At 36.9% G+C, this 21,124-nt stretch overlaps 1 protein-coding gene across 2 annotated transcripts in view; it reads right to left on the bottom strand.

The window, feature by feature from the left end:
* Window positions 1–15,782: 15,782 nt before the first annotated feature.
* nedd4a (NEDD4 E3 ubiquitin protein ligase a) overlaps window positions 15,783–21,124 on the bottom strand; it is a 52,918-nt gene continuing 47,576 nt past the window's right edge. For both annotated transcript variants that reach the window (XM_055174961.2, XM_055174960.2), the window contains 8 exons: window positions 20,747–20,842; window positions 20,584–20,657; window positions 18,709–18,769; window positions 18,562–18,621; window positions 18,289–18,396; window positions 18,025–18,121; window positions 17,202–17,274; window positions 15,783–17,114 (listed from right to left, as the gene is read on the bottom strand). In XM_055174961.2, the coding sequence (XP_055030936.2) occupies window positions 17,012–17,114; window positions 17,202–17,274; window positions 18,025–18,121; window positions 18,289–18,396; window positions 18,562–18,621; window positions 18,709–18,769; window positions 20,584–20,657; window positions 20,747–20,842 (672 nt within the window). In that variant the 3' untranslated portion in view covers window positions 15,783–17,011. The remainder of the gene's footprint in view (window positions 17,115–17,201; window positions 17,275–18,024; window positions 18,122–18,288; window positions 18,397–18,561; window positions 18,622–18,708; window positions 18,770–20,583; window positions 20,658–20,746; window positions 20,843–21,124) is intronic.

Here is a 21,124-nt window from a genome sequence, read left to right as displayed (position 1 = left end):
AGAGACATTACTGACTTTATAACTCATGAGTGATATATCATTCAAGGCCGTTTTGGAAACCAAAGGGCTGATTTCCAAAACATTCAGTCATTGAGATTGTCTGCATTTGCATACTTCATAATTAGATATGAAGCTTTGTGTGTTATTTGGGAACATAACGCCTGCTGGCATCATGCAATTGGACTACAGGGGAAATGATAAATTTGATAAACGAAAACAAAGATGAATGAAAGGTAGATGCACCCGTAATGCGTTCGTAATATGCATATTTATCTTTAAAATTATATAATAACAAAATAATTTTCAATTGGGACTGATAAGGCCCTGCAGGAAGACATTTGTTATGTAGCGCTGCAGTGACCTCTATTGTACAGATACGGAATAACAACCACATTATAAATGTCATTTCAGCAGCAGCCAATCCATATCTAGACACTAAAATATCATAGCAAGCAATCTGTAAGCAACCACATAGCAATGCCCTTAAAGGAATATTCCATTTTCTTAAAAGAAAAATCCAGATGGTTTGCTCACCACCATGTCATCCAGGGTGTTGGTGTCTTTCTTTGTTCAGTCGAGAAGAGGTTGTGTTTTTTGGGGAGGACACTGCAGGATTTTTCTCATTTTGGTGGACTTTGATGGGCACCAGCACTTGACACTTAACTCAACACATAACAGTTTTTTTCAACGGAGTTTCGAAGGACTATAGACGATCCCGGGCGAGGCGTGGGGGTCTTGTCTGGCGAAACGATTGTCATTTTTGACAGGAAAAATAAAAAATATGCTCTTTTAAACCACAACTTTTCGTCTAGGTGCGGTCTAGCGCGACCTAACGGAAATGCGTAGTGACGTAGGGAGGTCGCGTGTTACATATATAAAACACACATTTGCGGACCATTTTAAACAATAAACTGACACAAAGACATTAATTAGTATCAGTTGACATACAACAACGTAGGAACGGTCCTCTTTCAACACACTTGTAAACACTGGGGCGGAGTTTCGCGTTTGTCCTCTGTGACCTCTTGACATCATGACGTATTGCTTGGGGTCACGCTGGCACATCACGACCGGATCTAGACGAGAAGTTGTGCTTCAAAAGTGCATATTTGTTATTTTTATTGTCAAAAATGACAATCGCTTCACTAGACAAGACCATCATGCCCCGTTTGGGATCGTCCATAGTCCTTCCAAACTCCGTTGAAAAAAACTGTTAAGTGTTGAGTTAAGTATTAATTGTTGGTGTCTATTAAAGTCCATTAAAATGAGAAAAATCCTGCAATGTTTTCCTTTAAAAAACATAATTTCTTCTCGACTGAACAAAGAAAGACATCAACATTTTGGATGACATGGTGGTGAGTAAATTATCTGGATTTTTCTTTTAAGAAAATGGACTATTCCTTTAAGAAACCTCATAAGTTTTGCATTGAAGCACCAATAAAATCCCAGTTTGCTAGTGCTGCGGTTTGAACCTGTTTTGCATTATGATGAAGAAAAGCTGATAAGGTAAAAATGAATTATGCGGGGAATGCAGGGAATAAAGCAAATTAATAGTCAAGGAGCGAAGGAATTACTAAACAGACAGCTCATTTAATTTCACTGCACTTTAATGACCGCTCAGGTTGTCGTGCAATAATGTTGAACAGATTTTTTGTTTGCTTTTCTGAGAAAAACGTGTTGCACATAAACTTATGCAAAACTGCCGTGATGGAAAGCCGCAGAGCTGTTAGATTGATGCTTATTGACCCAAGTCTCTATATTATTCTGATCCCTAGATAGTCTCTCCTTCAATTTAATCCAATGGGTATTTGGTTATTTTACTCATCTGTCAGGTGAAAATCCAGTTTTTTTAGATAAGAACACCTGTTTTTAACAATCCATGTGGTTTTAAGTGTCATTTATGTCTGTAGCACAGATGGTGCAGGACAAGTTTCGTGCTGATGTTTAATGCCTTAGGATTAGGGGGTTGCCATGCTTGTCATAGCAAACAACACAAATACAGAAAAACAATCAGACTATGATCTTTCCTCAAAGATTTATTTCACAGAAACAGTTCATCACAAATTTTTATTCATACAATGACAGTAAATGAGGACGGAGACTGAAATAACCTGGCAAAAAAATTCCTTATCTGCTAAAGCCACACAACCTTTGTGTGACAAACAAAACATATTGACAGAGATCGAAACCAATAGTGTGCCAGGTTGGAATGTCAAGATAATAATTTACATGCGGTGCTGTAAATGTTTTAATAGCTGGGTTTCTATCACCCTGATTTTATGTGCATTTCAAAGTATCGCATAAGAAACAAGTTACGGAGATGACAAATTTAGAATAAAAATCCCTTAATTTGCAAAAACGTTTTTACATTCTCTTGAGGTGGTTTATAACTTATGTGCGAATAATGGGAGATAGAAATGTATTTGCTGAATAAATTTTGAAGTAGTGAACATTAAACCCACGTGACTGTCTTGCTGTATCAGCTGACGTTGTTTTTACCATATAAGGGGCTTGACGTTGTCGTAATGCCCTTGCTGTTAGTGCCTGCATCAAAAAGTCTGCATTTCTTCTTCTGTGCACAGCATTCAGTTTGGCAATTGCAATCTGCACTGCTAGTAAATTTATAACTTACCCAACTGTCTCCATTTTGTAAGCATGCCTTGTTTTATTTACTCGATGGACATGGTTCCCACACCTTAGTTATCTTCAAATTCAAGGACCTTTCAAGGACTTTCCAGGTCCAATATCCCTCAAATTCAAGGACACATTTCAAGTGAGAGCAAGGTTACATCGTGTTACCTTTTAAGATACATTGTTACAGTTCCCTTTCAAGGGAACTCGCGCTGCGTCACTGCGGTGAAACTTTGGAGACGCCTCCAAGGGTAAGTGCATCTGAATGTGTATATCAAATTCAACCAATGGTGAGGCTTAACGACAAAGACAGGGTGACACGGGAGTCAGGAAGTATATCGCTATCTGAAATATTGCCAAAGACAGCGTTACAGGGACGCAGGAAATATGCCAAGGGAGACGCAGCGTCTCGTTCCCTCCTCAGGAAACAACAGTTACATCCGTAACCCGAGACGTTTACATGTGTCAAACACAACTATGCAAAAAAGCATTTTGGTATGAATCAACATTCGCATACAGAAGCATTTAAAGCAAACAGTTTAACATGTGTACTTAAAAAGTCTAGAATTTTTATGATTTTATCCTACACTACACAGGGAATACTATGTATTTTTTTCCAGGAAACTTAAAATAGATTTAAGCACTTTCAATGACCTGTATCGTTGTATGTATAATTTCAAACACCTCCCAGGGACTTGAATTTTTTCCCAGATTCACAAACTTACAAGGATTGCAAGGACCCGTGGGAACCCTAGATGGAACAACTCGAAGGAAGCGCACCTAATTTGTTTTTCTTTTTTTGCGAATTTTGAAAAGATTCGCTTCACATTTGGATGGAAACCCAGCTAATGATGCTCACCAGCTTTTGAGAAACCTTAGCCAGAGACTCAACACCGCTGGGACCATCTAATGATCCATCAACAGCGAGATGAATGTGAGAGAATGTGAAAGAAAGAGGATTTATATAATTGCCTTGTGAATGCATACACACATCCTTGAACATATCCCAAGATTGATCCTGGGATTGGGACCAAAAACGCCCTGTTGAGCAAAATGCAGGAACAATGCCATTAAGGTTGTGTCGTAGTGAGGATGCATGTGTCGTCACAAAAAAATTGTATTATGCAACTCTGTGACCAAGGTTTTTTTAATGCAGCAATGTTCACGCCAAAGAACAAATTCCACCAAAAGTGCACGATTACAATTAAATTACACGTCACACCCTGATGTCATGCGGAATTTTCATGACTTGTCTCCGGGATGCCGTGAGCCTGGATAATGTAGTGTACACAACGACTTTATAAAAATTTTGTTTAAATGCATGAAATTAATAAACAGCTGTTCAAATTGTAGTCAGAGGAGGCTTGGGCGTGGAAATGGTATCCTTATGTCACAACAAGTTAACAAGCACTCAAATTTAAAGCAACAAACAAAAATCCCTGATACTCCATGACTTGGACTAGCCTGGGTTTCCCCATGCTGCCTTGCATGCAAATTTACTCATGCTGCAAGTCTAGCATGGAAACCATGGCCCAAATTTTGTTCCCTGAATTAGGGAACCAATCACAGAACGGGGAGGAGGCAGCAAGACGATGACAACGTCTATGCGACACCGATTGGCTATGAGCTACATACAGACGCATTTGAAAGACATTCGTAGCGCCGAATAAACGGCATAGGGAACAAATCACAGAACGGGTAGGGGGTAGCAAGACAATGACGACGTCTATGCGACACACCGATTGGCTATGAGCGACGTGCAGACGCATTTGATAGACATTCGTAGCGCCGAATAAACGGCATAGGGAACAAATCACAGAACGGGGAGGGGGCAGCAAAACAATGACAACGTCTATACGACACACCGATTGCCAATGAGCTATGTACAGACGCATTTGATAGACATTCGTAGCGCCCAATAAACGGCTCTGGGCATTCGTAAACCACGCCTCAAATATGAGAAAATGAACATGTGGTTCCCAGTCTGGTGTTAGCCATGCTAGACTTGGACAAAAAATATATATAAAATTCCCTGACTTTCAATGTCTGAAAAAAAACTCCCATGATATTCCAGAAATGCCATGACCCGCGGGAACCCTGTAAAACAATCCTGAGACAAATCCCGGGACACATTATCTGTGTTTTTTCCGGAATCTCTTGTGAAAAGGGCTAAAGACTGTGCCTTCCAGCAGGTACCAGAAATAATGGGTCAAACCCTCACTAAATAACTATGCCAAGTCAAACAGGCGAGAGCAGAAAAGAGGGCAGGTTCTCACAAAGGCTACATCTCAGAAAAATCCAATAGCAATGCAATTTTCTCAACCAATAGTTCTTGAAATCTAATCGATTTATTTAAATTAAATTCTCCTGAAATAAAGATTTCATATAGTTTTAGAAAAACTATTGGGCAAACAAGTGCAACATTCACTGGAGGTCAAGTATCAAGTCAACTTTACTGCATAGCAGTAAAGGTAAACACAAAAGTTTTTTATAAGTTTAGGGCAAGTTGGTCCAGGTTTTACGAAATGAAAATTGCCTTGAATACATTTAGGCAAAGAAAAACTGAACCAAGTGTTTATATTGTGTTAAGTGTTTATGATCCCATCAATAATGTGACAACTAGCCTCAAATCTTTCCTCAAATATTGTGGCCAAATTGCAAAATGGTCCATAAAACACACAAAACAGTTATCACCTAATACAGCACACAGCAAACTAAAGAAAAAACTTAGGGACGTCCACTTAAACTCAAAAGTTTTTGTTTAAAACAACAAAGTTTTTCTTTGAAGCAATCTTAAATTCATTACACAGTTTCTCTCAGCCTTTAGAAACTCATTGAAGTTTGGTGAAGGTGTAAGACGTTATGTATATCGGGTCTTTTTTTCTTACTAGATCAAAATGTAGAGGTGTCAAATGATAATCCCAAATGAAACTTACATCAAGCTGTGTACGAATCCCCAAACTCTTCCCGCAGAACTGTTGGAAAACACCAACATCTCGAGAATTTCGTGACCAACATTATAAAAGAGTGCTACAATGAAGCTAAATCTGTCAAGTGTACGTCCAATGAATAATAAAATAAACTCTAAACAATTCTGTTTTAGTCTATTGAGGGACTGTTTGATCTCTGTTCAGAATGAGCCTCAAACCCTCCATTATTTTACTATCTGAGAAGAATATAAATACAATTACTGAGCAGAAATAGATGTTTTAAAACTGCCATTGTTTGGCTGCTATGAATTATTACTGTGATATCTGTGCACATTCATAATGCATATGGATAGTCGGATATAAAAAAGTAATCATATCAAGTTAGTGATGGGCGAACAGTGGACACATTTTTTATTAATAATAAAATAAAATAAGTTGCTTTTACGCATAGGATATAACCACTTAAACATGTGTTGGAAAGGTTTAAATTAAATATAGATTACTCGTGTTGTTTTCTTCAAGGTGAAAAGGAAACCCTTTTCCATTAATGGCTTAATTAAGTTAAATAAGTATTTTAAAAAACACATTTTTAGAAAAACCTTACAATGTTTTACCACAGGTGGCGCCATATCAGGTGTTTCGAACGCTTCGAAACAGTGAATCATTTTTTGAACCCATTGATTCGAAGCTTCATTACCTCATGTTACAACTGTTGACAAACGACAGTAAAAACTAGAATACAGGTGCGATTAACATTACAGACATTGCAAAGCACCACGTTTTATTTGTCTGTAAATAAAATGCACCGAATTCCTACAATAAATGTATTATTTGCAAAACGGGTACATCTGAGCAGATAAATACTCACCTTTTTCTTCTGACAATATCCCAGTGCTTTATTATAACAACCGTTACCATATTGTATGATAAAACAATCGTATCAAAAATTATATTGAGTTACCATAGTTTATACTAAAGCAACTTTGACACAACGGTTGTTAGTACGGTTAAACTAATTTGGTAACTTGGAAATTGGTTGTCCGTTTCTGTCGATTGATGAAAACACCACAAACGAACCTCAGCAGGTTTGGATTTTGGCGGGAGAGAGTGACGTAACTAATGCGAATTATGATCTAAAATCTAACACATTGTTACTGTATAGTTATTATGGTATTGTGAAAAACATTATAAAACCTATTACATAAAAATGTCATATATGTTAATGTTACATGTGTGTACATGTTAGTTTATTCTTATATATATATATATATATATATATATACAGTGGGGCAAAAAAGTATTTAGTCAGCTACCAATTGTTCAAGTTCTCACACTTAAAAAGATGAGAGAGGCCTGCAATTTCCGTCAAAGGTACACGTCAACTATGAGAGACAAAATGAGAAAAAAAAATCCAGAAAATCACATTGTCTGATTTTTTAAGAATTTATTTGTAAATTATGGTGAAAAATAAGTATTTGGTCAATAACAAAAGTTTCAAAAAATGTCAATACTTTGTTATATACCCTTCGTTGGCAATGACAGAGATCAAACGTTTTCTGTAAGTCTCCACAAGGTTTTTACACACTGTTGCTGGTAGTTTGGCCCATTCCTCCATGCAGATCTCCTCTAGAGCAGTGATGTTTTAGGGCTGTCGCTGGGCAACATGGATTTTCAACTCCCTCCAAGGATTTTCTATGGGGTTGAGATCTGGAGACTGGCTAGGCCACTCCAGGACCTTGAAATTATTCTTACGAAACCACTCCTTCTTTGCCCGGGCGGTATGTTTGGGATCACTGCCATACTGAAAGACCCAGCCACGTTTCATCTTCAATGCCCTTGCTGACGAAAAGAGGTTTTGAGTCAAAATCTCACGATACATGGACCCATTCATTCTTTCCTTAACTCGGATCAGTCGTCCTGGTCCCTTTGCAGAGAAACAGCCCCAAAGCATGATGTTTCCATCCCCATGCTTCACAGTAGGTATGGAGTTCTTTGGATGCAACTCAGCATCTTTCTCCTCCAAACACAAGAAGTTGAGTTTCTACCAAAAAGTTATGTTTTGGTTTCATCTGACCATATGACATTCTCCCACTCTTCTTCTGGATCATCCAAATGCTCTCTAGCAAACTTCAGACAGGTCCGGACATGTACTGGCTTAAGCAGGTGGACACATCTGGCACTGCAGGAATTGAGTCCCTGGCTGCATAGTGTGTTACTGATGGTAGCCTTTGTTACTTTGGTCCCAGCTCTCTGCAGGTTATTCACTAGGTCCCCCCGTGTGGTTCTGGGATTTTTGCTCACCATTCTGGTGATAATTTTACCCTACGGGATGAGATCTTGCGTGGAGCCCCAGATCGAGGGAGATTATCAGTGTTCTTGTATGTCTTACATTTTCTAATAATTCCTCTCACAGTTGATTTCTTCACACCAAGCTGCTTACCTATTGCAGATTCAGTCTTCCCAGACTGGTGCAGGTCTACAATTTTGTTTCTGGTGTCCTTTGACAGCTCTTTGGTCTTGGCCATAGTTGAGTTTGCATTCTGACTGTTTTAGGTTGTGGACAGGTGTCTTTTATACTGCTAACAAGTTCAAACAGGTGCCATTAATACAGGTAACAAGTGGAGGACAGAGGATCCTCTTAAAGAAGAAGTTACAGGTCTGTGAGAGAAAGAAATCTTGCTTTTTTGTTATTGACCAAATACTTATTTTCCACCATAAATCGCAAACAAATTCTCAAAAAATCAGACAATGTGATTCTCTGGACCTCCTTCCCCATTTTGTCTCTCATAGCCGAAGTGCACCCATGACGAAAACCACAGGCCTCTCCCATCTCTCCAAGTGGGAGAACCTGCACAATTGGCGGTCGACCAAATACTTTTTTGCCCCACTGTACATATATATATATATATATATATATATATATATATATATATATATATATATATATATATACCCACACAGCAGGAGACTCCTATGCGGATCCGCGTTCAAGTCGCCAAACCCGCGTGACTGTCACATTCGTTTTGGAGCCGCACAGAGGATCAGCTCCGCCTCCGGCAACGCTATAAATTCTACTGTCAAACAGCAGATCCTGAACTGACCCATGTCGGATCCTCGGACGCGCCTTTACTGAACGGGTAAACGATGCACACCTGTCAATCGAGACTTTCTTTCCTGGGACACGGTTGAGCTGAACCCTCTTTTGAGTAAGTATTGATTTATTGATATAATTGTGGCAGTAAACATTGTTTTTTAATCATCCTGTATATTAATGATTGGAATGACGTTGATATTAGGAAAACTTTAGCATGTTCACTCGTGGATAATGGTTTAGCCCTAGCTGTGCATTATTAAGTTTACATGTTGGCAATTTTGGTGTAGTGTATCTGCCATCTTCTTTATAATGAAAATTAATCTTTGGCAATTGAATCATTGTTTGACTCGGTTCAGACTCACGGTCACGCTGCAAGATGCCATGTGACCTAATCAGTGACTAAATGAATGCAGGTGTCAGTCAGAGCGACTGTGTGGTTGGTAAAGATAATCTTCTTGTCTGTTATTTTGAGCGCCTGTTAACAGGGTTATTTAACCAGAGGTGTGTAACGAATTCCATTTACAGCTTTGGGTAACTAGTACTTTTAAAGTGATTTTTAAGGATACATTTACTCAAGTACATTTCTAGTGAAAAAACTGTACTTTTACTTCATTCGGTGGCGTTACTATGATAGGCATACTTGACTTTGAATGCTACATACCATGAACATCTGTCTGTTTGATTACAGGTGCTGTGTTCAACCTGGCAACAGATCGGGCAACGAGGAGACGTGTAATGGGAGAAATGATTAAATAATAAAAACATTTTTGTTGAACAACTTGTCTTTCTCCAGTTATTCATTGTCAGATGTTTTAGCTGTGCAAAGTGCAGCATTTCATTGAAGTTGTAGCCTCATAGATCAAGTATTTTATGTTTGCATTGACCTGGGTCTATAAAGCACTAAATTAGGTTTTGACCACAAAAAGAATATTTTTTTAACAAAAACAGAAAACGCTATAACCTATAACTGTCCATAAATGTAAATGGCAATTTTTTATTTCCATTGAGTAGTAATTACTTTTGTACATTAAATTGATATCTTTTAGTGAAACTTTTCTGTTAGGCCTTTTTACAATATTGTTAGGTTAAAAATACTAGGCAATGCAGATTTAAGGTTCTATATTGCTGCAGTAGCCAGGCCTAGTGATAGTTTTGGTTTTATCCTTTAGTTTAGTTTATCCTATTTTATCCTACAGTAAGAACAGAAGGGATTTTGAATTTGAAAGTGTGATAAACGGGTCTAAAACGGACCCGGTCCTGATAGCAATAAGTTCCGGGGCGGATCCGTCCCGGAGCTCGAGTCAGTTGCGGGTCCGCGGCGGATATGAATCAATTTGCGCCACGGATGCGGAGCGGATGCAGCGCGAGGCAACGGCGGGTCCGCGATCCGCCTTCATTGCGGATCCGTCACATGCGCGCAAGTGGACGCCGACACGGAGTCCTTTTGCTTTGTGGGTATATATATCATTTTACAACACTAATTTTTCCACATTTTTCAATAAGAATAAACTGTGGAATAACACTCATGTAACATTAACATATATGACATTTTTATGTAATAGGTTTTATAATGTGTGTGTATATATATATATATATATATATATATATATATATATAGTGTCATTATAATAATGTAACACAGTGGCTCTCAAGTCCGTTCCTCAAGGCCCACTGCTCAGAACATTTTGTATGTCTCTATCATCTGACACAATCAGTTCAGTTCATTGAAATCTCTACTAATGAGCCGATGATTTGAATCATGTGTGTTAAATAAGGGAGACAAACAAAATGTGCAGAGCAGTGGGCCTCCAGGCATAACCTTGAGAACCACTGGTGTAACAAACTGACCTGCAGGGACCCACTCTTCGTCATCAATTGCCCCCGGAAGGACAAACCTAGTTTCAAGAACTGCGGGTGCAGAGACGCACAACCTCCGTTGTGAATCTCGTTCCCCGCAGCTTGTTCCTTCTTGCCCCTGAGCTGTAGACATGTCAGTCTGTCTACGAGCTGGACAGAACAGACAAAAAAAGACATTATAAACTTAATACTGTGGTATTTTCACAAACATTGTAATAATAGTAATAACAAAAATTTATCACATAAGACATGTATGTGTACCAGTAGTGGCCAGTGACTTCTTTTTCGAGGGCGAACAATGCGAACATGTATTTAGTCCGTCATGTGTTCGGCACGTCATGTGAACCTATGTGCATCAGGCGTCATGTCAAAATACTTGTCTGCTGCAGACGCTTCAAAGGCGTTTGCCAGATACTCGATTAATCTCATTTGTAATCAGAGTTTAGTTTTAAGTTGGTGTCTTGCAAGTACTTTGTGAACGTAAGCGTCTCTTTGTCATAAACCCTTTTGATGCATGTGCAGCAAGCACGTATTTTGAAATGACGCATGATGCACATAGGTTTACATGACGCAACAAACACACATTTTGACATGACGAGCAACACACGACCCATTAATTTAATAAACTATGTGAACCATATTTAATTTAATTTAAAACTTCACATGAAAAACATAATTACATAATACATACAAATTTAAACACCAAAAATACTAAACACTATGTTTAGTATTGCTAGACCCAAGACAAGTACACAGTAACTTCATGTATGTTTTACTATCTATATAATAAGTTAATGTGTCAAATGTTTTTCATTAAATTTGAGATTTCATAATAATGATGTGCTGACTGACCATCATGGTCCGCCACCATATCTCTCAAGCTCTGTGGAATGGCCAAAAGTGCCTCTTCACCCGAGTATTTATTGGCCCTTTGTCCGGCTTGAATTTTACTGGTGATCTTCTCGACCACCTCAGCTAATGTTAGCATTATCTGTCTAACATCTGGACAGATCAGACATAAAAAAACACATTAACAGTTAACATGGTATTTTCACATTGTGGATAAATAGTTGAAGAATTTTATAACTGGCACTTTTTTTAATGCACATGACAGAAGTGGAAAGGGCGCGAGGCTGCAGGAAGCTGACAAATGAGTGTTTATAACATCAGAACACGTTAAAAACAAGTTAGCATAGCGTTTATCTGCTAATAGTTACAAGCCTCCATTTAACGGACCTAAAACAATGTGCTGTCACTTTAAACCCAGTGTCCTGATCACTATGAATGATTTTTGTGTTCTTATTAGCAGGCCCGGATAAACACAATGTAGTGCCCTTGAAAGTCACCATGAACCGGAAGTAGTGATGGTCTTGTAACTCTGTATGCATTTATTGAATGTCATTATGCACAATTGATCAAACTTTCACAATAGTTATGAACCAAAGAATCATGCAAACCTCCTTCCCTAATTCTAGGCATAAGATCGTTTAAAAGACTCCATTTACAACAAAAGGTACAGAATATGAGCAAAATATAGATGTCCTTGAAATTAGCCATATACATTTCCTATGCTGATCTTAGGTCAGCAGCAGCTAACTATAGTAAGGATTGATTTACACGCTGTAATGTCCTTACATTAATGCACCACTAGATGGCACTCAAGCTTCGTGAGTTAGATGAACGTGTAGTGTGATAAAAGAAGAAAGTCAGTCAGTCCTCTTTTCGAGGTTATGAGTGAGATTTATTAAAGTGTGTTTGGGCTACGTAGACCCATTAAAGAATGAACTGAATGTATGGTGACACAAAATGAGGCGTCGTGCAAATTAGCAGTAAAAAAAACAGGTCGCGCATTTCGGGGTTTTTTTTGCCCCGTGCCCCCCTCCTTTCAAAATAGCCATTCACCTAAAACAAAACTCCGGTGACGTCAAATAATACACTGACGAGAACATCATGGAAGCACTTTGACAAATAAATATGTTTTGCAATATCGTCAGTTATTGCTTTTGACAGAAACCGCACCAGACAAAAGCACGCGCGCGACGAGTCCAAAGATAAATCACACACTGCTTTGTTCATAACAAAAAAAATCTGACAAAATAACTAACGCGTAACATTATTAAAATGTAAAGTTTACCTTATTATGACCCTGATTTCATAATTTAGAGAGCAATATTTAATTAATAACTTAAGTAATGTGTCGAATAATTAATTCGCATTCAGTAATGCTGTATGTAATGTCGTTTTCTAAACTTGGAAAAGTTATTACCTCACCTCTGCCATATGATTTGAAATAGACACAGTTCATATTAAATCAACTAAGTTACAACAAAACGCCTCATGCATACGTATACAAGTCTTTAAAGGGGTCATATGATGAAAATGTTAGCATTGCCACTTTGTAGGTTTGAGCAAAAATGTGTCGTTTTGGGTGTGTTTTTTAAAATGCAAATGAGCGCATGAAGTGCAAACACTGATCACAATGATGGTGGTTTGTTGTAATTGAAACTCTATTGTGCTGTCAAGTCCAAAAATGTGTCGTTTTGGGTGTGTTTTTTAAAATGCAAATGAGCGGATAAAGTGCAAACACTGATCACAATGATGGTGGTTTGTTGTAATTCAAACTCAATTGTGCTGTCAAGTCCTTCTTTTCTCTCTTTCTCTCTGCATTAAATGGCAGTGCAGTGGTTGGAGAGTTCAGATTAAGGAGGCGGTATTATTCTAATAAGATATCCTTATGACATCATAATGAAAGCCAAATTTCAATGACCTATTTTTGCTCACACCCACAAAGTGGCAATGCTAACATTTTCATCATATGACCCCTTTAATTCCACCAACAATGCAGGCAAATAGCAACATTCGTCTGTATAGCGCAAAGTAAAGCTACTGAACTTAATTTCCACTCGTATATTTTTGCATTTGGGGTTTCTCTACCGAATGAGCTGACAAACCCAAAACTTGACTAATATGTGACCATGCGGATCAGAAGGTTAATGAGTTCAAGGTAGTTATCCTTCGGAGGTCGCATTTGGCTGCATACTGTCATATATTATGTGTTGTATGTTTGCAACCCCCGTTAGATGGCGCTTGACACCTTAAGTATGATGCTGTACTTGATAAAAAAAGAAGTTTCCGCTTGGTTGAGCTCACATGTTGTCCGTGTTGTTCATACAAAATTGTCACTTATTTAAATAGATTTTTAATGCCCTTGTGAAACTGTGATATCAGTTCTTGCCATTCTGTTTTAATAACGTAAAAATGGATCGGTGGCTAAACCAAAGAGGAGTCAAAAGAAAAGATCAAGCGTAAACTGAAAGCAGCTAAAATCCACATATTAGTTCTGTAATTTCGATGATTTTGGACATTAAGGGGAACATTTTTTTTCAGCATTTTATTGTTACCATAGTTACAACCATAGACTTCATATACCCATAGACATTATATACGTAGACACCTCGTAGACTGAGCTGCCTATTGGAGCTGACGTATCGGGCGGCCGCCATCTTGGATGGGTCTCCAATGCGCTCCCTTGCATTCATTTCTAATGAGGAATAATCATAACTCCCCTAATTTTTACCGGATTTTCACAAGGTTTAAGTTGTTATAAGCGGCAGAGATTTAGTTATGATACAGGACGCTGTCACACATTGAAAAATACTGCTTTCATGCTAAAATACTTTGTAATTATGCTCTTTAAGTATGGCATATTGACAGAGGCAGACACTACTTAAGTATTTTACTTTCTACATAAAAGTAAATTTTCAAGTATCTGTATTTTATCAGTGGAAAACTTATATTCCAAAGCATATTATCATAATTTTTACTCCACTACATTTGATAATTTCAAGTTTTTGGTTTATATATAAGTACATTAAACATCTACTTTTTTACTTTTACTTAAAAAGTACTTTAGTACACAATTTTGTATGTCATTTTTACGTAATTAGGTATTTTATGTAATTAGGTATTAAATTAATTTTAATATGAATGAATTGAGAATGAATTGGCTGTGAGAATTTTCATTCCAAATAGCGGCCGCGCTACTGAAGCGCCATCTAGTGGCTGTTGCTAAAAACGAATCTTTGCTACAGAGCTTTGCCTTTGACGACTCTGTCACAACAAAACCATCCCGTTTTTTAGCAACTTCCCATTGCCTCCTCATGCCTGTATCACTGGGAAACCTTCAAATGTGAAGAAAAAACAGCGAGAGATCATGAGAGAGAGTACCAGTTCCTGCTGAACATTGACATAATATTATAAATAATAACGTAAAATAACCAAAATGATTGTTCAATCTTACTTGTGAAATGTAATGCCATGCGATCTGGAATCATTGTTGCGCCGGTTATTGCAACCGTAAACTGCACAAAATACGGCCATAGTATGGCTTTCTTTCCGTTAACTCCCATTGACTCTGATGCTAGCGTACCGTGAGGAGACCCATCCAATATGGCGCCGACGCTTGATGCGTTCCAGCACGCCATGAGGTGTCTACGTATATAATCTCTATGACCGGTCAACCAATCAGAATGAAGAACCAGAACTGCCCGTTTTATAATTTGCAATTCACCGCTCTGCTACATTAGCTTATATAAATATTATCCAGATATTTCATCTTTGTATATTCAAATGTGTACAAATTTAAAGCAAGCATAGGGCAGATTTGGCTTGTTTTAATAAGACACTACTGTCAATGTAAAAAATATGATGCAAATTAAAGTGGACATTTTACTTTTTAAAAATGTGAAATAAATCTGGTATCTCCAGAGTACGTATGTGAACTTTTAGCACAAAATACCATATAGATAATTTATTATAACATGTTAAAATTGCCACTTTAGGTGTGAGCAAAAATGTGCCATTTTTGGGTGTGTCCTTTAAAATGCAAATGAGCTGATGAAATGCAAACACTAATCGGCATTATAGTGGTTTGTTGAATTTAAAACTCAATTTTCCTGTCAATTATTTTCTCTCTTTCTCTCTCTGGACTAAAAGGCAGTCCTGTGGTTGGATAGTGCAGATTAAAGGGTGGTATTTTTAGTAGTTCCCCTTCTGACATCACAAGGGGAGCCACATTTCAATGACCTCATTTTTCAAATGCTTGCAGATAATGGTTTACCAAAACTAAGTTACTGGGTTGATCTTTTTCACATTTTCTAAGTTGATAGCACTGGGGACCCAATCATAGCAGTTTAACATGGAAAAAGTCAGATTTTTATGATATGTCCCTTAAACTGACTTAACCTTGTAAAATGCAATTGAAACATACAGGAAGATATTTTTATTTATTTATTAATTTTCAAAAAAATACGAAGCCATTAAGATTGGCATACGACAATTATAATCAGCACAATTTATATTGACATGAAAGACACTTTTACTCGTAAAGCTTTGATAGAAAAGAGTTTGAGAAAGTTCTCTCTCATCCGTGCCAAAAATTCTTTGCCCATATGTAGAAATACAATTCACCTTCATATAGTAGCATTTCATTATACAATAGTATAGACATTAAAAGTGTTTCTCCATTAAGGAATAGCGTTGTTCTTCAGGACACTGATTTGAATTTTATATATGTTACAAATAAAGGCAAAGATATTAAACAGTCCAATATGTTTGTTTGCGAGACAAAACGTGCTTACTTTAAGCAATATTTATGCTGTAAACATTTAATAAATGATATACAGTAAAGCAAGGATTTGTCACAAAATCACAAAAGAACGCAACTGAGGCATTATATCGATATACAATAAGACTTGAAACTTGAACTTTTAGAAAAGTGCTCCAACCTTCAAAACCAGTAAAAAAAATTGATAATCAGCATTCACCGTTTAACAATTGGGGTATCTGTAATGATGTAAACATAAAGAAAGATGTAAACGCAAGGTCACAGAAAGTACAGATTAAGATATAATATCGAGAAAAGACATTGATATTTGTTTGATATCTTCGCATTCTGCTTCAAAACACCAATAACATGGCATTATTTGTACAGGTTATAAAAGATAATGGTCTAATATTCCGCATTACGGGAAATTTTAAGTATACCATGTTTGGCAAATAGTGCACAACTCTCCTGTAACTTTATAATGTGCATTTAAAAGCTTGTATCATAAATATACTATTCCTTAATTATGCAGAACTGCATAGATATAATCAAATATATAGATATTTAGAAATAGCGTAGGGAGAAACTGTATGCAAAGATACAATACAAAACATTATTTTGTAAACATCATAAACATACAGGTACTGATTAAAGAGATCGGTTAATTCCCAAAGAGTTGACATTCTTCTTTAAACAACTGAGAAATCAGATGACCCTAGATCAGCTTTTGTAACATCACATTCACTTTGTCTCCTGCTTAAACTGCTCTCAGATCAGCTCGCTGGCCATCCTTTATGTCCTGTAGAGCCACACACACACATGTGCCGGCCCTTTAGAAAACTGACAGCCGTGATGCTGTCGCCATGGTTACACTGTTGTCATGGAGGTCTGATTCTAGTCCACACCATCAAAACCCTGAGCGTTTTCAATGGCCATGTGCAGTTTCTCACGCAATTCCTCGAATGACTCATACGGAGGAAGATCCAAACGATTGAAACTGAAGAGACACAGAAAGTAACTTGTGAATGATTTGAACCTGACACAAAGATGCTGACAGACACAAAGATTAAGATACGGCTCTCACCATGTGTGCGCGCGGGGTAGTTTGTCACGTGTACCCCACTGCTCGATAGTGAACAACTGCGGCCCATTGGATCCTAAAAAAATCATCAGGAAGTAACATCACAAAGATGCTATAAAAATGGTATAAAGATCGAAAAAAAATCTAAATTTAAAGGGACACCACTTTTTAAAAAAAATATATTCACTTTCCAGCTCCCTCAAAGTCAAACATCCGATTCCAACCATTTTGGAATCCATTCAGCTGATCTCCGAGTCTGGCGCTAGCACTTTTAGCATAGCTTAGCATAATCCATTGAATCTGATTAGACCATTAGCATTGCGCTAAAAAATAACCAAAGAGTTTCGATATTTTTAAAGGTGTTAAAAATTATTATTACTGCTATTAAAAGTAACCAAGGGGACTATTTTCAGGCAGTGCGTAATATCTCTACGCCTGCTGCAGCCATGTTACATCAGCAAGTCCTTGATTATTATGCCAGAATGCGAGTATAGTTCCTAGCCAAATCGGCCTAGAAAATCACAACTTTTAACTTTTAATCCGTCGGTCTTAGTACACAATGTAACTACAGAAGAGTCAAGTTTTAAATAGGAAAAATATCGAAAATCTTTGGTCATTTTTGAGCGCGATGCTAATGGTCTAATCAGATTCAATGGATTATGCTAAACTATGCTAAAAGTGGTACCACCAGACCCGGAGATCAGCTGAATGGATTCCATAACGGTAAGAATCAAATGTTTAACCCTAGGGGAGCTGGAAAATGAGGATATTTAAAAAAAAGTGGAGTGTCCCTTTAATAGTCATTTTAAGATGGGGAAAGACTGACCGTAGAGCTCAGCGAAGCCATTCATTGGTAAACGAGATGTGCCAGTCACAAACTGCAGCAAGCGGATTCTCATCTCTGCATCCATCAACAGTACAGTCTAAAAACAATTTTAGTTATCATATCTGCATTATGCTGTAATTTTGATATTTGGCAACATTATTGCACAACAACTCCACAAACCATAGTAAACACATGGACTGGACTTAACATAAAACTACTTTTATGTGACGTAAGTACTGATGGAAAGGAGGATTGAAATCTGACCTTCCAGAACCAGATGATAGCAGGATGGTTCGGGTTGTAGCCATTTTTATATTTCGTGTTTTCTCTCCAGTCGTTGACATCCACATCACCTAAACCGCACATCAGCAGCTAAGGAGAAGAGAGAAAAATGAAGCAGGCGAATATCTCACATACCATCACACACACACACACACACACACACACACACACACACACACACACACACACACACACACACACACACACACACACACACACACACACACACAGCCTGTCTAAAGCAGAATGTCTCACCTCCAGCTCATTTTCATCAAAGATCTTGATCAGGTCTAGTGGGATGAGCTCATAAAATCCCTACAAATAAAAATCAAACGCAAGTCAAACTCTCAGATAGGTCCCGATGGGAGACAATGACACGCACAGATGAAAAAGTGTTGTTACCTCTTTAAACGCTGTCATTTGTCTCTGAATTCTGTCTACAAACCTCCACTGCATCACCAGACTGAAAACAAAACAAAACACAATAAGCTTGACTTTTGTTTAATGAACAACATCGGAAAAGAATTTGACATTTTATAAAGAAAATGACTTAAAATAGGTTGCTAGGGTAGTCGTTCAATCATTGATAGGGCGTTCTCATTATTTGTGATGTCACATCTATCTAATGGTTGTTTGTCAGCCTAATTCAAGAGAGCTCCACAATGCAAAAAACGCCTTTCTTACTTAGTATTTTTGTTTTCAGAACAAATATCTAAAATTTTTTAAATCAAGATGTATTTTCTTCATGAGCACAATGACCCAAGAAAATAATTGAAGTGAATTTGTGCTTAAAACAAGCAAAAAAATCTGCCAATGGGGTAAGAAACTTTTTCTTGAATTTTTCTTGAATTAAATGTTTAAGAAAAGTTAAAGATTTTTGCCTAAACTGCGAAAATGGCTTTCTTATTTAGTATTTTTGTCTTGCTTTTATTACAAATATCTTAAAATTCTTAAATTAAGATGCATTTTCATGATGAGCAAAATGAACTAGGAATATAAGTCTAGTTTTTATAAAGTAAATTAGTGCATAAAAGCAGCAAATAAAATAAAATAAAATCTCGAACATTTACTAAATTCAAGAAAAATCTGCCTACCCCATTGGCAGATTTTTTTTGCTTGTTTTATGCACAAAATCACTTAAATTTGATATTTTTGGACTAAAAACTAGATTTATTTTCTTGGGCTGTTTCGCTCATCAAAAAAAGCATCTTAATTTAAGAATTATTTAGATATTTTTACTGAAAACAAGACAAAAATACGAAGTCTGTTTTTTCTTGAAAATCATTTTTTTTTGCAGTGTAGCCCATTAGCAGATTATAATTTTTTTGCTTGTTTTGAGCACAAATTTGCTTTAATTTTATGGCTTTGTCTAAAAACTAGACTTATTTTCCTAGGTCATTTTGCTCATCAAGAAAATACATTTTGATTAAAGAATTTTTTGATTTTCTACTGAAAACAAGACAAAAATACTAAGAAAGAAACTCATTTTTTGCAGTGCACACCTCTTTATACAATGCAAAAAATGATTTTCAAGAAAAACATTTCCTAGTATTTTTGTCTTGTTCTAAGCAAAAATATGTAAAAATTCCCAAATTAATACACTCCTTCCTGATGAGCAAAACGATCCAAGATAAGAAGTCTAGCTTTTAGACCAAAAATATCAAATTTAAGTGATTTTGTGCATAAAACAAGCAAAAAAAATCTCCCAATGAGGTAAGCAAAAAATCTTTAACATTTTTATTAAACACTAAATTCAAGAAAAATTCAAGCAAAAATTTGCTTACCCTCTTGGTACAATTTTTTGCTTGTTTTATCCACAAATTCACTTAAATGTGAAATTTTGGTCTATAAACTAGACTTATTTTCTTGGGTGGTTTTGCTCATCAAGAAAAAGCATCTTAATTTAAGAATTTTTAGATACTTTTACTGAAAACAAGACAAAAATACTAAGAATTCTTTTCTTGAAAAACATTTTTGAAATGTGATAAATTCCAGATATGACCCTCTCCAACCCTTATTTTATCATCTGTCAGGCCAAAAACATAAGTACATTACACTTACACATCTGACAGATGCTTTTATCCAAAGTGACTTACAAATGAGGGAGCATTAAACAAGTAAAATTATATGCCAAATAAGTTTGAGATTTGCCCCTGTAAATGAGCAGTAGTGAATCACATTAATGACAACTGACTGTGGGAAGGAAATCAAGTTTACTAGAAAGTAAACTTAGACGTGTCATGCGTGTTGTCCTCCATGAGGAGGTGCTACACTCACTGAATATACTCCTTCTTGTTGATGTTGTTGATGACAATCTCAGCTCCTCCCGGCTTCAATTCATGCTGGTGTGTCTGTGAAGATCAGATTATGATATTGAATATAAGAGACCAGGATTTTATTCTCAAGATTTAAAACTGGAGTATTTTTATGATGCAAAAACCTGTCCAAAGAGCTCTTCGTCTATAGTGAACCTCAGGTCCAGGTCTGCGGGGTCGTTCTCCAGAATCCATTTCAGAGAATTGAAGTATTCGCTGTCCTAAAGTCATATGAACAAAAAACAGCATGACCAGTGTTAGATACATGATACATGCGAATATAGCATGAGGTGTAAAATGTGTGATGTTAAACGTTAAAAATAAGTTAAGTAAGTAAGGCATCAGCGAGAATACTAGAATAATATGTGAAACAGTATGCGCAGTTTGCATAAAATGTTAAATGCATTTAATCTTTTTTTACACTGCTATTGCTATTATCCCGTCACACCAATACTGTCAAAAAGATGGACGACACATCTCCATACACTTCCGTTGTAAAAAAT

The sequence above is a fragment of the Misgurnus anguillicaudatus genome, chromosome 15, assembly GCF_027580225.2.
Source record: "Misgurnus anguillicaudatus chromosome 15, ASM2758022v2, whole genome shotgun sequence".
NCBI lineage: Eukaryota > Metazoa > Chordata > Actinopteri > Cypriniformes > Cobitidae > Misgurnus > Misgurnus anguillicaudatus.
This window is presented reverse-complemented; position numbering and strand designations above follow the sequence as displayed.